The 16,752-nt window shown below is 38.6% G+C and overlaps 2 protein-coding genes across 2 annotated transcripts; both read left to right on the forward strand.

The window, feature by feature from the left end:
- Positions 1-634: 634 nt before the first annotated feature.
- LOC311090622 (tripartite motif-containing protein 16-like) lies at positions 635-6,285 on the forward strand. Its single transcript, XM_084126037.1, has 4 exons — positions 635-935; positions 1,472-4,499; positions 4,580-4,639; positions 4,772-6,285. The coding sequence occupies exons 2-4, from the start codon at positions 4,316-4,318 to the stop codon at positions 5,314-5,316; spliced, it is 789 nt and encodes a 262-aa protein (XP_083982163.1). The 5' UTR covers positions 635-935; positions 1,472-4,315; the 3' UTR covers positions 5,317-6,285.
- A 5,480-nt stretch (positions 6,286-11,765) lies between these two features.
- Positions 11,766-16,157, forward strand: LOC311090603 (E3 ubiquitin/ISG15 ligase TRIM25-like; the record flags this gene model as incomplete). The annotated part of the gene is made up of 7 exons (XM_084125988.1): positions 11,766-11,920; positions 12,505-13,103; positions 13,240-13,335; positions 14,813-15,046; positions 15,179-15,332; positions 15,430-15,489; positions 15,628-16,157. Exons 2-7 carry the CDS (start codon positions 12,543-12,545, stop codon positions 16,155-16,157), a joined length of 1,635 nt encoding a protein of 544 aa, XP_083982114.1. The 5' UTR covers positions 11,766-11,920; positions 12,505-12,542.
- Between the last annotated feature and the right edge of the window lie 595 nt (positions 16,158-16,752).

Below are 16,752 nucleotides of genomic sequence, written 5' to 3' on the forward strand. Positions count from 1 at the left end.
TTGAAATATTCAATTTATTCTTTTTCATTAAATCATCAAAAATGATATCAGACATATTTTACATATTCAGCAGAAATCAGATGTCAGCTGTGATCAGTTTTTATCACCAAGAGCTTTTCTCTCCAGAGAGTCATTATCCCAGTGGTGAACGAGATCATGATCTTCAATTGTGTGTCTAAGTCTAGTACTAATTAGTAAGTTTATAAATGACGGTTCAATAATGTATGGAATCGTTATTTAATAATTCTATGAATTAGATGCACATTCAGACACCTGTATTATCATAACTTGTAAGTCAATTAAGTGCAGCCATTTTAATCTAAATTCATAGTTTATTACAATTATGACATTCCTTCGGCTAAAATACAGGCTTATGTATAATTTAGCGAACTGTAGTGTAATTCAGATGTATTTCTTTGACTGAGATTTTGTCATTAAATCTGTCTTTGTTCAATTATTTATCTAAAAATACAAAATACATAGATTTACATTAAATACTTATTATTTAAGTAAGTTTAATACTTAGTATTTTACATTAGATCAGCAAACATATCAGTCATAATTTATATTCAGCAGAAATCAAATGTCAGCTGTGATAAATTTAACCCAAGAGCTTAGAGGGTACGAGATAAACTACTTCATGATCTTCAATTGTGTTTTTTTTTTTTTTTAATGTCTAAGTTTAATAATTACAGTTAAATAATGTTCGCCAGTCGATCAGGGGAATATATACATTTTATTCCTCTTTCTCTCATTATCTCACACAGAACACGCCCATTTTGTTTACGCGCTGAGAACCAGGAAGTATTTGAATTCAAGAGAAATGAAACTTAGGCTATTTCTCCTCTACACAAGTGATTCAACGTCTGTAATAGATCAACACCGCTGCTCTTTGTGTCAAAAGCTTTATAAGCTTTCATGCAATTTCTGTCGAGGTAAGGACTTCATAATGTCCAATGATTATGACTTTATCATGTTGTATGCTTTTAAAAAAGTTTCTTTTCTAATCCTGTAACTTGTAACAGGCCTGATGAAACAAAATTTTGCTTTGTACTTCATTGCTAAACAATGATTTTTGTATTTAGTTGTCTAATGAAAACATAAGTGAGTTACTATTGAATCGAAATACTCGATTACATACCTCAAAACCATACTTTTTACTCTTTACGATTTCAAAGATTGTTTAAAAATACAAACCTATGTCTGTGGTGATCATGACTAATAAGACTATTCTGGATAAATTCAAGTTAAACTCTATTGACAACAGCATTTACAGCCTGCAGTTGATCAGCAGAGAACAGAATTTATTTCCCCTCAGTTAAAAAATTTAAACATTGTGATTAGGCTTCTCTCAAACTATTTATTTATTTATTTATTTTTGGTTATTCTCGGCCTTTGTAAAATCTTGTCAGTATCCATACTTTCACTTAAGTAAAAAACAAAAAGACAAATAACTGTTTTTCTTGGCTAGACATCCCTTATTACAGAGACTGAGAATCTGTTCATCTTTGAACACGGCACAAGAACAAGAAATGTTTGAATCTGCAGCGAGTCCGTGTGTGGATCAGTTCAGCTGTCCAGTCTGTTTGGATCCTCTGAAGGAGCCGGTGACGATTCCCTGTGGACACAGTTACTGTATGAGCTGTATTACTGACTGCTGGGGCCAGAAGGAGCAGGGGCCGCCGCACACACGCACACTCAACCGATAAACGATCTTAAACGATCGAATCTTGCTTCCCGACGCCCGTTGTCCTTTACGAATCTCCACGAAACGGATCGCGCTAAAATAGTGTAATCTGAACCAGGCAGGTAATAAACATTTGACCTATCGCGCAAAGAACCTATTAAAGCACTAAGACATGGGAACAGTATAGCTAACATTCACATATCACAAGTCATATCGACATCGCAATATTAAACAATGTTATCGCACATCGCAGCTTTTCCTCATATCGTGCAGCCCTAGTTACTGCCCAAAGGTCTCAACTGCTGCCAGAAATCGTCGACATGCTTATATTCTTGAAAAAGAACATGACCATAATCTTAGTCTGTTCTGTGTAGTTAATTTATCTCTTTTTCATGCTTGAAGAAAAAAAAAATTTCTGTTTGAACTTGTAGTTTTGAGAGAGCAGTAGGCTACTTTGATTATGGATACACACTGTTTGCATTTAAAGTGTTATTTCAGTTATTTATATTTATTTTATTTATACTGTTTTATTTTTTTTTATGTTCGATTTGTGGAAAGGAGTTAGATTTCTCATGTGAAATCGTACAGGGGAGAAGCCAGACGGTAGAGTTTATAGCAAAACATTTAGCAGTGTTTGCATGTCCTTTACTGCATAGAATTCATTAAAATAGAAGTAAAATAACATTTATTACAAGTTGATTTCAAAATGCACCTAAATTGTTTTGCATTTTGTGATTTTCAGTTGAATAAAAGACTATTTTCCATTCATATATTTCATCATTGAGGATTTCTTAAAAATTGTGTAAAAATCTCGTCTTGTCTCGTTCTCGTGAACCCAATCTCGTGTCTCGTCTCGTCTCGTGGAGTAAGCGTCTCGTCACACCCCTAGTTATTAATAGAAGTAGTATTATGAAAATACAAGTTTAACAAATACATATAAATGTTAAAGAGGTTTTTGCCGGTGTGGTTTGTGAGTGTGTTCTGTAAGAAAAAGAACCCCACTCAAGTGCCTTGCCATAACTAACCTCAGATTATTTTTTTATATTTTATTTACAGTACTGTGTGTGTCTGTATTCCTCAGCATAGAATGCCATTGAGTAAATTCATGTATTTGAGGCAACGACTGAGGGAAACTGAAAATATAGGGAACTTATTAGTAATTAATAAATAATTATCAAATAACTCTGCAGGAATTACTTAGAACCTGAAAAGTATTCTAAAGTGAACCCATTAGTAATTAATGAAGAATTATCAAATAATTATCCAGGAATTAGGCTACTTATAACCTGAAACAGTATTCTAAAGTGAAAAAATTGGGAACCTATTAAAATTAATAAAGAATTACCACATAATTCTGACTCAAATCAAACTTACTGTAAAAAAAACAACACTATTAACGTAATCATCTTAACCTTTGTAAAATACACGACAATGACTCGTTTAGGCTACATGATATCTTCCTTTATTACTGTCAAAAAAAACAAAACAAAACATTGATCCGTACTTTAAAAATGAATTACCTTTGTACTTTTACTAAGGTAATTTTGAAAATGAATAGGACTAATTATAATTTTACTGGAGTAATATTTTATTGGGGTATCTGTACTTTTACTCAAGTACTTGATTTGTGTACTTTATCCACCACTCCACAGCTAAGAAAAACCTGGATTATTGTAGTGACTACTGTGTATGACTGTTCATTATTAGTTACTTCATAGTTATTTTTCTTGAACCTTAATTAGTAGATAATTAATAGTAGTTAATTAATAGTAGGTATGACAGAATTCATTAGTTATTGATTAACTAACTGATACTTAACACAATCATAAAATTATATTACTGATTAGTTAGCACATCTTCCTTGGTAGTTAACAGTAGTGACTTAAGTGTTAATAAAGAATTACCTATTAGTTCTTCAGTAATTCCTTATTAGTTATGCAGTAAGTAAGAAACAGTATTCTAAAGTGTTACCCTGACCTCAAATGGCACTGAGAATTGGGTAAGAGAGATGAATCCGTGCTGATGACCTGGGTCTGTGGTGGAGTAGTGAGTTTGAGGTTCTGTGGGGACTGGATCCACTCCATTCCTAGAGCTTCCAAACAAATCTTTGGGGTGCGGACTGATGGGGCAGTGAACCCGAGGTTACCCCGTGAGTCAGTCCTAGATCTCCTCCCGGCCGATTTTAGGGAAAAATCGGGTCCATCGGAGAAGTCCAATAGATTTCTTAGGCGCCAAAAGAACACCACAGACACAGTGTAATCAGCATGGGAAAAACTCACAGTAAAACTGGGAGTTGTGAAAAATATGATACACCGGTGTTTTGCCGGATGAGAAGTTTATCTATGTATCATCTTTTTACTCTTTTAATTCATTTTATAACTGTATCATATATCTCTTTTAATTCCTTTTATAACTGTTTTAACTTTCCTTGCTTTTATTTTGTGATTATTTTAATTGCCATAGTGTATGAAATGTGCTATATAAATAAACTTGCCTTGCCTTTAAGTATTTATTTTATTTAGTGGAAACAGTCACTTGTGCTGATGCCAACATTTTGAGAATCTAAACATTATTGAGGTGCTTGACTTGTTATATGTTTTGGAAAAGATCAGTTCTGCTTCACAAATTATGTTTGAATTATTATTTGTCTCATTTCAGAGCTGTCAGTCTGTGTGTGTTTTACCCACATTTGAAGACGTTCCCAGCTTCACTCAACACACTCATCTGTCTTTTAAAGACATTTCAATCTCAGCGTTTAAGGAGATTTTGGAGGACGTCTGTCAACAACAATCAGCCAGAATATCTCCAGAAGGTCTGAATCTTTTGATATATTATTTTGTCATTCATAGTCTTAAACCAACAATTTAACCTAATTGTTTTTTGTCTCTTCAGTGTCAAATGTAAATGTTACAAAGCCTCCAGAACCAAAGACCCCAAATAATTTTTTGCAGTGTAAGTTGAACTGTAGTTTCTTCAAGGCAAATCGTTAATTGATCAGTGGAAATGATCTGTTACATTGTGACCATTTGGAACCAAAGTTTACTTTAAAGTTCAATATTTGTGTTTTTGTTCATTCCTCCTCAGATTTCTGTGAACTTCACCTGGATCTAAACACTGCGCATAGAAACCTCAAGCTGTCTGAAGACAGCAGGAAAATATCATGTTCAGATAAAGATCAGCAGTATCCTGATCAACCAGAGCGATTTGATAAGTTTCATTACATCTTGTGTCGAGAGGGTTTGTGCGGTCGCTGTTACTGGGAGGTTGAGTGCAGTGGGGACGTTTGGGCTGTAGCAGTTTGTTACAAAAGAATTAGACGTAAAGGAAACGGTAATGATTGTAGACTTGGCTTCAACAAAATATCCTGGAGATTGGGGAATTGTCTGCAGAATTTTAGTTTCATACATGCTAAAGCCCAAGTCCCAATCCCTGCTTTCTCCTCCTCTAGAATAGGAGTGTATCTGGATCACAGAGCAGGAACTCTGTCCTTCTACAGCGTCTCTGACACAATGACTCTCCTTCACAGAGTCCAGACCACTTTCACTGAACCCTTATACCCTGCTTTTGGGGTTAGTACAGATTCATCTGTCAGGATCATAGAGCAGAGGAGTTTCAGATTCAGTTGCTAAACTCCTGAAATGTGTATGTATTTCAATTAAAATGTAATTTGTAGTTTGGATGAACAAAAGTCATAATATGTCTTAAACACCATCAATGAATATTCAACACCCATTTAAGACACTCTCAATTCGGATATAGTAAATAAATATAGTTCATTATCAGATGTTACAAAAATCAGATTATAGTGATTTTGATTGTAATATTGGCATCTGAGAGTGTTCATCTTCAGCAAGGTTTCTTTACTGCAAAACTCAATAATAATCCATGTCTGAATCCACGATGCAGTCGGCTGTGGAACAAACCGTTAGCAGTGCGACGTTGATCAAATGTTTTATGTGTCACATGTAACATGTTATATTACATTTATTAAATGTAGCTGCTATTTTGTTATGTTGTGTTGATACCTGCTAATAAGACCTTCTTTCTTTATAACATTTTTTTCAAAAGATTGTTCTTTATATTTGTTTGGTTTGATGGAGACAATAGTGGGCAATTGTAAGACACTCAATTCCTGCAATCAGAAACAAGCGATGACAGTTAATCTGCACATGCTCAGTAGGATTCTCTCTCTGTCTGTGGAAAAAGGAGCTCAATCATTTCACCTCAGCAGAAGTTTTCAACAAAACACTGATTTTGATTTGTGAAATTTACTTTTTGGACGTACAGTATTTTTATTCTGCTGTCTAAAGGATAGATGACATTGTGTTACAATTGCCCCCGAGCCACATGGCCCAATGTAAGCACGTTGTTTGTCTGTGTTTACATACTTTTCTGTTAGAAAATGAACATATTTCACTAAATTTAAATGTAAAACTACATTTAGAAAGGGAGTATTAAAATAAATGTGTGTGTTCTATTCAAAATCAAAGGAGGTCTGTCTTTCTTGTGTGTCTCACTGGTCCTGGACACACTTGGCCTGAACTAATGGCAATGATATCTGCATTTGCCACAACTGTGAATCATACTAGAGTTTAACAGTGTAATTTAAGTATGGCAACAGTCCCCGACAGGACAGTACCTTTGGACTGGCAGACCGGGGTGGTGGTCCCTCTTTTCAAGAAGGGGGATCGGAGGGTGTGCTCCAACTATAGGGGGATCACACTTCTCAGCCTCCCTGGGAAAGTCTATGCCAGGGTACTGGAGAGGAGAATACTGCCGATAGTAGAACCTCGGATTCAGGAGGAACAGTGTGGTTTTCGTCCCGGTCGTGGAACACTGGACCAGCTCTATACCCTCTACAGGGTGCTGGAGGGCTCATGGGAGTTTGCCCAACCAATCCACATGTGCTTTGTGGATTTGGAGAAGGCATTCGACTGTGTCCCTCGCGGCGGCCTGTGGAGGGTGCTCCGGGAGTATGGGGTCCGGGGCCCTTTGCTAAGGGCTCTCCGGTCCCTGTACGACCGGAGCAGGAGCTTGGTTCGTATTGCCAGCAGTAAGTCAGACTTGTTCCCGGTGCGTGTTGGACTCCGGCAGGGCTGCCCTTTGTCGCCGGTTCTGTTCATAATTTTTATGGACAGAATTTCTAGGCGCAGCCAGGGGCCGGAGGGGGTCAGGTTTGGGGACCACACGATTTCGTCTCTGCTCTTTGCGGATGATGTTGTCGTGTTGGCCTCATCAAACCAGGACCTCCAGCATGCACTGGGACAGTTTGCAAGACACTCAAAATATTTGTACTGTATCACACAGTGTACGTCATTTCAGTGTCTGCAGTTAAGTTTGTGTTTAAAAGGTTATCAGAAATAAACACATTTGTATTGCTTAACCTATTTATGTATTTAATTCTAAAAATAATTTTAATGTCATACATGAAAAAAGTCACATTACAAACAAACCATAGTTCAAAATAACAGCATTTATCTAAAATAGAAAGCTTTTTTAACATTATACACTAGGCTTACAGTTCAAAAGTTTGGGGTTAGTAAGATTATTTTTTGGAAAGAAAAAAAAAAGAAAGTAATTGCCTACTTTTATTCAGCAAGGATGCATTACATTAATCAAAAGTGACAGTTAAGATAATGTTACAAAAGCTTTCTATGTACTTTCTAAAAGCTTTAAAACATTAATAATAATCAGAAATGTTTTTTGAGCATATTATTCCCTCAGGTAGATTACATGTTTTCTTGCGTGGCTGGATGTTAGACTCATGAACAATAATCACGTTGTTTGCATTCGCCAAAATTGATTAGCCGAAATCAAAACGTGGACAGTGAAAGGAAATTACCGTTAGCGCGAGACGAGTCCGGCTTGAAGCGGAAGCGGAAGGTTTATCAGCTTGTCAAAAAACGGGACATGGGAGGTCACGCAAGGGACAAATAAATTAGGCCCAAAATGCGGGACGTCCCGCCTAATTCGGGACAGTTGGCAACCTTAGTGACAGTATCATCCTAAACCAGCAACCCTTCGCTCAACACCACCATCTACAGGCCGATGAGTGTACAGTCACTAAATGTGCACATAAATTAATTTATTTTATACCCCCCCATGGATGAAATTCTACGAAACTTAGCATACCCCCAGAGGATGTCAAGTTAATCATACACATGAAATATGGTGCAGTTCTGAATATCTCAACTGAAGATAGAGGCGATTAAAGCAGAATAATATTGCATTTTCATTTTTTATGGGAGGGGCGCAAATCACAAATGAGTGATTATGGGCTAGCTTCATCCTCGGTGCCACGGTTCAGGTAGTTATTTAGGAAAAACTGCATTTTTTGGGTTTGGGGGGGCCCAGCGCGGGGGGGGAGTGGCCCCCGGGGACCAAACGAAATTTTTCCATAAAAGTCTAGTGGGGCTACATGCCCACCAAATTTCATGTTCCCCGGTGTTTCGGTGTCCCTGATATCGTTGACGAAAAATTCAGTAGATGACAAAAAAAAAAAAAAAAAAAACTTTGACAATCCCTATATGACCGCTTTCGCTAGCTACGCTAGCGGCGGTCATAATTAATACAGAGAAAGTTAAATGAAATGGTGCATTTGTGTTAATAACAGTGATATTTTGGTTAATTCAAAGTGGGAATGTTGCTGTTTTAGGAAACATTGTCTTAAGAATCCACAGGTTTATGTATAACTAGTGTCATTCAGATTTATTTGAGATTTTGTCATTTAATTTGTCTGTCATTATTCAATTATTTAACTAAATTGTCAAAACATATTTACATGGAATATTACATTTTTCAATCTGAATGGACAAATCAAAAGGTAAATGTTTATGTTCATGTTCATCTGTAATTTGTAGTTTTATGTTTAACTTGTTTATCCCATCCTCTAATTGGACAAGTATACAGATGGCATTACATTTTATTGTGCATAAAATTGCATTTTTGTGGAATTAGTCCCTGATTATTGCTACTTGCAGCTCAATCTTTCTTTTACATATTAACTTTGCATGTGAACATCTTCAGAAAGAGTGAAAGGAGATAAAGGTGTCGTGTCAGAAGCTGATCCAGGAGCGAGAGAGAGGTCAGCAGGAACTCTGTGAAGCTGTGAAGTCTTTTAAACTTTTGAAGTTGTGAGTATCAGTACGAGGACCAGATGACTGGTCAAATCACAAATACCACAGACCATCACAACATTTTAATCTCGCCAATTTCATTAGACTGAAAGCATAATCACTTTGGATTTGAACAACATCTGTGATAATGGAAATGGCTGTTTCCCCTTCGTCAGCTCACTATGTTGTGAGTCAGAAGTGATTCTGACGAATGTGGATCGCTTGCGAGAGCCTATCTACTTCGAGTGAAATAAAACGAGCCAATGCATAATGCCATGCGATAATTGCACCAGCTGCTGTGCATCGCAGCGCGAGCATATAACGAGCAGCAGGTGCCTCGCATCCTTGTCTTTTGCTTCGGAGCCAGATGGTGTATGCTGTTCCTGTCTCCTGCAAAGATCTACTGAGTGTCTTCGAGTCTCTGCCAAGAAGAATCTCTGGTTCGTGGTGTTGGTGTGACGGCGCTGACAGCGAGGGTCGCAATCTCTCTGCGTCTTCTCTTCAGAGCATAAACAGTTGTTTTCACAGCTTTGTCGGTGGGTGTGACGATCGAGAGTGAGTGCTTACATTGGGTTGCATTCCTGGTGTGGCTATCTCCCTGTGCGTTTCAGAACCTCAGAGCACATCTAAAAGAGCTAACACAATCTGTCTGCATCTTTTTCAAGATGTCATTCAGATTGTGTGTTTCTGGATGCGGCCAATGTTTGACTCCGGCTGACGGGCATGATCGCTGTATCACGTGCTTGGACTATAGGCACGCTGAAATGGCGCTCATGGATGACTCATGTTCTCATTGCGGGAACATGACCATCGTGGCGTTACGGTCGAGACTCCGTTACATCAATCTTATTCCCCGATCTAGCGCTTCTTCTGCCCAGCAGAAAAAGCCTATTCGGTTAATAGCATTGGTGACCTGAGGTATCACAGTGAGAGGTAACCCGCCGAGCCGGTCTCCTCGGGCCCCTCACTCCTCTGTAACGCCACCAGCAGAGCCCCCAAGACCACCCAAGGTGGCCCTAGTAATTTATTTTGGGGCTCCACCGGATGATCCATGCCTCCCCTCCCGGGCAGGCTTGCTCAGCCTGTGGAGAAGCTGCCTCCGCCCTGCATGACATGGCGCTCCTGTAGGTCTACTAGGCCAAGGCACTCAATGAATTGCCCAAGGGTAGTTCCGACCCAGGGGTTATGCAGGAACTGCATACAGCGACGGCCTCGCCCTCCGGGCGATGAAAGTCACTGCACGCTCCCTGGGTCGGGCGATGTCCACGTTAGTGGTCCAGGACCAACACCTGTGGCTGACCTTGGCCAGGCCGGCCTCTTCGGCGACGCTGTGGAAAACTTTGCCCAGCAGTTTTCCGCAGCACAGAAGCAGGCAGAGGCAATTAAGCACATCCTGCCCCGACGACCAGCTGCTGTCTCCACCCAGTCGTTGAAGGACGCGTACTTTCATGTCTCTATTCTTCCTCGACACAGACCGTTCCTGCGGTTTGCGTTCGAGGGTCGGGCATATCAGTACAAAGTCCTGCCCTTCGGGCTGTCCCTGTCCCTGTCGTTCGTATTCTCAACTATCTCGACGACTGGCTGATCCTGGCTCAGTCTCGAGATCAGTTGTGCGAACACAGGGACATGGTGCATGGTGCTAGACATTCCCCTTGATAATCTTCTAATCTAAAGAAAACAGAATGATGACATATGGTGATACCTCATAACAGCAGTGTTAGAACTGATATACAAACACCAACCCACTACTTTTACCACTGCTAGGTACTAGTACTGAGCATTTGAGCAACTAAATGACAATATAGCTTCATTCCAGATGTACAGTAGTGTAGAAAAGAAGTGACCAGTATTACAGAGTGTACCCCTATGGTTGGTTTATGCCTTCCCTGAAAAAAATGTATAATGACATGTATTTTCAGAAAACATTAAAGTTTGGTTAAACAACAATGAACACAGTGTAATTTAACATATGTTCTTTTTATTTGAGAATTAACTTTAAAATAAATTCATCAGGAAGTTGTTTAATAAATTCATAAGAACTATTTTGCACAGTATATCCTACTTAACAGTATACAAGCATTTGTGCGAAGATAATCTAAATTGGTTATTAGTAGTGATGGGTCGTTCGCGAATGAGCCAGATCTAAGAGCCGGCTCTTGTAGGTGCGTCGGGAGCTGGCTCGCATATCTGAACAGACTCAACGAGGCGCCTCTATGCTTTGAAGTGGAACCTATTCGTTGAATGGTGTTCTTCCCACCGGGAAGACCCCCTAAGATGTCTGATCAGAGTCGTGCTTTCCTTCCTGCAAGATGGTTTGGAGCGAAGGCTGTCTCCCTCCACCCTGAGGGTGTATGTTGCTGCTGCAATTGATGCAATTGAAGGTAAGTCGTTGGGAAAGCATGACCTGATCGTCAGGTTCCTGAGGGGAGTGAGGAGACTGAATCCGCCTCGCCCCCCCTCTATACCCTCTTGGGACTACGAGATAAACTACTTCATGATCTTCAATTGTGGGCTTTTTTTTTTTTTTTTTTAGTCTAGAAAACACAGTGTAATTTAACATATGTTCTTTTTATTTGAGAATTAACTTTAAAATAAATTCATCAGGAAGTTGTTTAATAAATTCATAAGAACTATTTTGCACAGTATATCCTACTTAACAGTATACAAGCATTTGTGCGAAGATAATCTAAATTGGTTATTAGTAGTGATGGGTCGTTCGCGAATGAGCCGGATCTAAGAGCCGGCTCTTGTAGGTGCGTCGGGAGCTGGCTCGCATATCTGAAGAGCCGACTCAACGAGGCGCCTCTATGCTTTGAAGTGGAACCTATTCGTTTAAATGTCTAAGTTTAATAATTACAGTTAAATAATGTTCACCAGTCGATCAGGGGTATATATACATTTTATTACTCTTTCTCTCATTATCTCACACAGAACACACGCCCATTTTGTTTACGCGCTGAGAACCAGGAAGTATTTGAATTCAAGAGAAATGAAACTTAGGATATTTCTCCTCTACACAAGTGATTCAACCTCTGTAATAGATCAACACCGCTGTTCTTTGTGTCAAAAGCTTTATAAGCTTTAACGCAAGTCATATTTGAGTTGAATTTCTGTCAAGGTAAGGACTTCATAAGATCCAAAGATTATGACTTTATCATGTTGTCTGCTTTTAAAAAGAAAATCGCGTGCAAATATGTATTTGTGTATTTGTGTACAGTTTTTCTAATGCTGTAACTTGTAACAGCCCTGATGAAACAACATTTTGCTTTGTACTTCATTGCTAAACAATTATTTTTGTATTTAGTTGTCTAATGAAAACAAGTGAGTTATATTGAGTTGAAATACTCGATTACATAGGCCTACCTCAAAACTACACTTTGTACTCTTTACGATTTCAAAGATTGTTTAAAAATACAAACCTATTTCTGTGGTGATCATGACTAATAAGACTATTCTGGATAAATACAAGTTAAGCTCTATTGACAGCATATATAAAAGCATTTACAGCCTGCAGTTGAGCAGAGAACAGAATTTATTTCCCCTCAGTTAAAAAATTTAAACATTGTGATTCAAATTGTGATTAGGCTTTTCTCAAATTATTTATTTGGTTATTCTCGGACTTTGTAAAATCTCGTCAGTATCCATACTTTCACTCAAGTAAAAGACAAAAAGACAAATAACTGATTTTATGACTTATTACAGAAGCTGAGAATCTGTTCATCTTTGAACACGGCACAGAAATGTCTGAATCTGCAGCGAGTCAGTGTGTGGATCAGTTCAGCTGTCCAGTCTGTTTGGATCCTCTGAAGGAGCCGGTGACGATTCCCTGTGGACACAGTTACTGTATGAGCTGTATTACTGACTGCTGGGGCCAGAAGGAGCAGGGGCCGCCGTACCGCTGTCCCCAATGCAGAGAGAGCTTCAGTCAGAGACCTCTACTGAAGAAGAACACTCTGATAGCTGAGATGATGGAGACGCTGCAGAAGACGTCCCTACAAACGGCTGCTGTGGAGTGTGATGTTTGCACTACAGAGAAGAACAGAGCTGTAAAGTCCTGTCTGCAGTGCTTGGCCTCCTTCTGTCAAACTCACCTGCAGCTTCACTATCAATCTCCTGCGTTTATGAAGCACAAACTAGTCGAAGCTTCCAGACACATTCAGGAGAACATCTGTCTCAGTCATGGGAAACTTCTGGAGATTTACTGTCAGGATGATCGTCAGTGCATTTGTTACTTGTGTATGGTTGACGGTCATAAAAACCACAATGTGGTGTCTGTGGATTCAGAATGGACAAGTAAAAAGGTAATGAATGCTTATAATTTCAGGTAGAGTTATTTATTTATTTTTAATTTTAGTCAAAGTTATTTATTTATTTAAATGACCAATTTAAATTACTAAGATACTAACCTACTTACTTATTTTATGTTAACATCCTCAGAAAGAGTTAAAGGAGATAAAGGTGTCGTGTCAGAAGCTGATCCAGGAGCGAGAGAGAGGTCAGCAGGAACTCAGTGAAGCTGTGAAGTCTTTTAAAGTGAGTATCAGAAGATGACAGTGATGTTTACAGCTCTTGTAAAAGTGATGTATTATTACATAATCCTACGGAGAATCTTAAGCAACACTTGCAGTGGAAAAACAAAACCGAAAACACACTCATACAAACAACAACAACAACAAAATATGTGCAAATACAAATGTTTCCTGATTTATGTAGTTTTTGCGCATGCAAAAGTAGCCATTTTTTTCGGTAACGTCACTTTCAGTTATTTGTAGTTGTATAATTTATGTTTGCAAAAATAACCGGAAAACTAATCCAGTATAAACATGCAACATTTTAGTTTTACCAGTTCATTTGTCTGATAGAATGCATACCGTGAAACTTCAAATAATAGCCGAGTCTGGGCGGGAGCTGTTAGCGCAAGCAAGGCAGTTAGCGTAGGCCGGAGAGGGAGAAGTGGAGGAAAGCGACGAGGAGGAGGAATTCGCTAATGAACTTGTAGTTGAGGATCGCGGTGATGATGATAATGATGAATAGGGTCCTTTTGTGTCACATGATTGCAGTTGTTTTACAGGGTAGCCTTCATTCTTTCTTGTTGATGTGTTTCGGGCAACTAGTTCATAGGCTCGATGGATATTACCGGTAACTTGTATTGTTCAGCCCATGGCTATCACATCGTTTTGTTTTTTATGCTGCCAATAATCTAAAGGGGGTCGTACACCGTACGAGAAGTGCAGCGCCGCGTCTATGACAACTCGAGGTATCGCACACCGGATGCGCACTTTGTCAGTTTATGGCCAGCAATATAGTTATGTTTAAGGATATTATGGAATTAAGATCATGTCTGTCTGTACTATGTTGATTGTACTGTACAATTGAATACAATCGTTGCTTAGTCTGCAGTCTGAATTCACTTTACCTCCGAGTGTCCGTTAACTGAATGAATTGAGAATATCACCTGAAAATCCGATAACATCAGCAATTTTCACTCAAGCAGCTGATTTCTGTAAATGAATGTAAAACTGAATGTATATTGCAGCACAGGGTGAAATCAGTATATACATTAATGACAATTTGAGACAATGTACACTCATACAATGTATAGAGATTAATGTACAATGTATAGAGAATAATGTGTTTAAATTTTAAAGACGTGGCTCTGCGTTTCTCCTCTGGTGTGCGACCCCCTTTAGACATACGGAAATATAGTAGGCTAATTCTTACATTAACTGATCTGTTAAACACAAACACTGATTTGGTAACCTCCTACTGTCATGTTCATCTCAACACTAAATTAAAGGCCTGTCTCATATAGACGCCTGTCTCAAATACAAGCCAGTGCAGCTCAGAGATTTGGGAAAATAAAAGCCCGGGCTATTATTTGAAGTTTTACGGTAATCACTGTCTGGATTTGGAAAAGATTTATGATAATGGAGTAATTTAATTGAAATTAGTCTCATAAATACAGGCTGTTGTTCCTGTCTCCATGATCAGATCTTTGTGTCTCTGACAGAGTTCAGCACTAGAGAGCATGGAGGACATTGAGAAGGTCTTCACTGAGCTCATCTGCTCTCTTGAGAAGAAACGCTCTGAGATTAAAGAGCAGATCAGAGCTCAGGAGAAGACTGAGATAGATCGAGCAGAGGAACTTCACAAACATCTGGATCAAGAGCTGACAGAACTCAGAAAAAGACAAGCAGAGATTGACAAACTTCTGATTTCTGATGATCAGATCCAGTGTCTGAAGGTAATGATGCAAAAATGTTGAGAATTATCCATCAAATTAAACACTTATACCGTGCTTGTTTTATGTTCTGGAAAAGATCTGTTCTGGTTTACAGATTTAAAGTTTTAATAATTTTTAATATTCTGATTTCAGAGCTGTCAGTCTGTGTGTGTTTTACCCACATTTGAAGACGTTCCCAGCTTCACTCAACACACTCATCTGTCTTTTAAAGACGTTTCAATCTCAGCGTTTAAGGAGGTTTTGGAGGACGTCTTTCATCAGCAAACAGCCAGAATATCCAGAGAAGGTCTGAATGCTTCTTTTCCGTGGAATATAAAATATGTCATTTATACTATGTGTGATTAAATATTGACTTTACAGTTGATTTTCTTCTCATCTTATAGTGTCAAATGTTCATGTTGCACAGACTCCAGAACCAAAGACTCCAAATGCATTTTGGCGATGTAAGTTGAGCTGTTTTTCACAAACACAAATTCTGTACATATTCATTGGTGAATATCAGTTAAAACTGCATAGTAAAAATAAAGAATATAATAATATATTTTACTAATTCCATGTTTGTGTGCATCTATCCTCCTCAGATTTCTGTGAACTGCAACTGGATCTAAACACTGCACACAAAAACCTCAAACTGTCTGAAGACAACAGAAAGATATCATGTTCAGATAAAGCTCAGGAATATCCTGATCAACCAGAGCGATTTGATAAGTTTCATTACATCTTGTGTCGAGAGGGTTTGTGCGGTCGCTGTTACTGGGAGGTCGAGTGCAGTGGGGACATTTGGGTTGTAGCAGTTTGTTACAAAGGAATTGGTCGTAAAGGAAACAGTGATGACCGTAAACTTGGCTTCAACAAAATATCCTGGAGATTGTCCCTCTCTCAACAGAATGTCCTTTTCATACATAATAATAAGCGAGTCTCAATCCCTGCTTTCTCCTCCTCTAGAATAGGAGTGTATCTTGATCACAGAGCAGGAACTCTGTCCTTCTACAGCGTCTCTGACACAATGACTCTCCTTCACAGAGTCCAGACCACTTTCACTGAACCCTTATACCCTGCGTTTCTAGCTGGACAAGGTTCATTTGTCAGGATCATAAAGAGCAGAATTTAAAAATATAATTTATCAGAAAACTACTTTTAAAACGACATGATTGTATTTGACAGTTACATTTACACATCAAACATTCATTTAAATTGAGTTCTGAATATGTAAAACAGTTTACTTAAATCAAGGTGTATTTTCTAGTTTTAAAGATAAACACATTATGATACTCTCAGATTTGATGTCAGTAAATAAATCTGCAGTTCATTATCAGATTTTTCAGATTCAGATGTTACAGTGAAATTTTGTTAGCCTGGAAATCCAGACCTAAATCTGAAAGATTAAAGGTCTGGCATCAACTACTGAAAATCGCCCAGCTCGAGGGGCGGCACCAAGCATGCATTTGAAAATCTCCCTGCATGCAACTGGATAACACTACGACCAATCACAACAAGTTATCGCTTAGCTTCCAGCGGAGCTAACTGGTAGATTAGTCTTTTACCGTATCCGGTCAACAAAACAGCAAAAACGTCCATCTTGCAAAGAAACGATTCGAGCGCCGTCTTCTGTTCCTCTTTTAGAGAAAAAGCCAAGTCTAACTCGTTCATTGTAGCGGCCAAAGCCGTTTCAAACAACTGGTATTCATCCATAGCCATCTCTCAAT

The sequence above is a fragment of the Abramis brama genome (assembly GCF_963993115.1).
Source record: "Abramis brama genome assembly, chromosome: 10".
Taxonomy (NCBI): Eukaryota; Metazoa; Chordata; class Actinopteri; order Cypriniformes; family Leuciscidae; genus Abramis; species Abramis brama.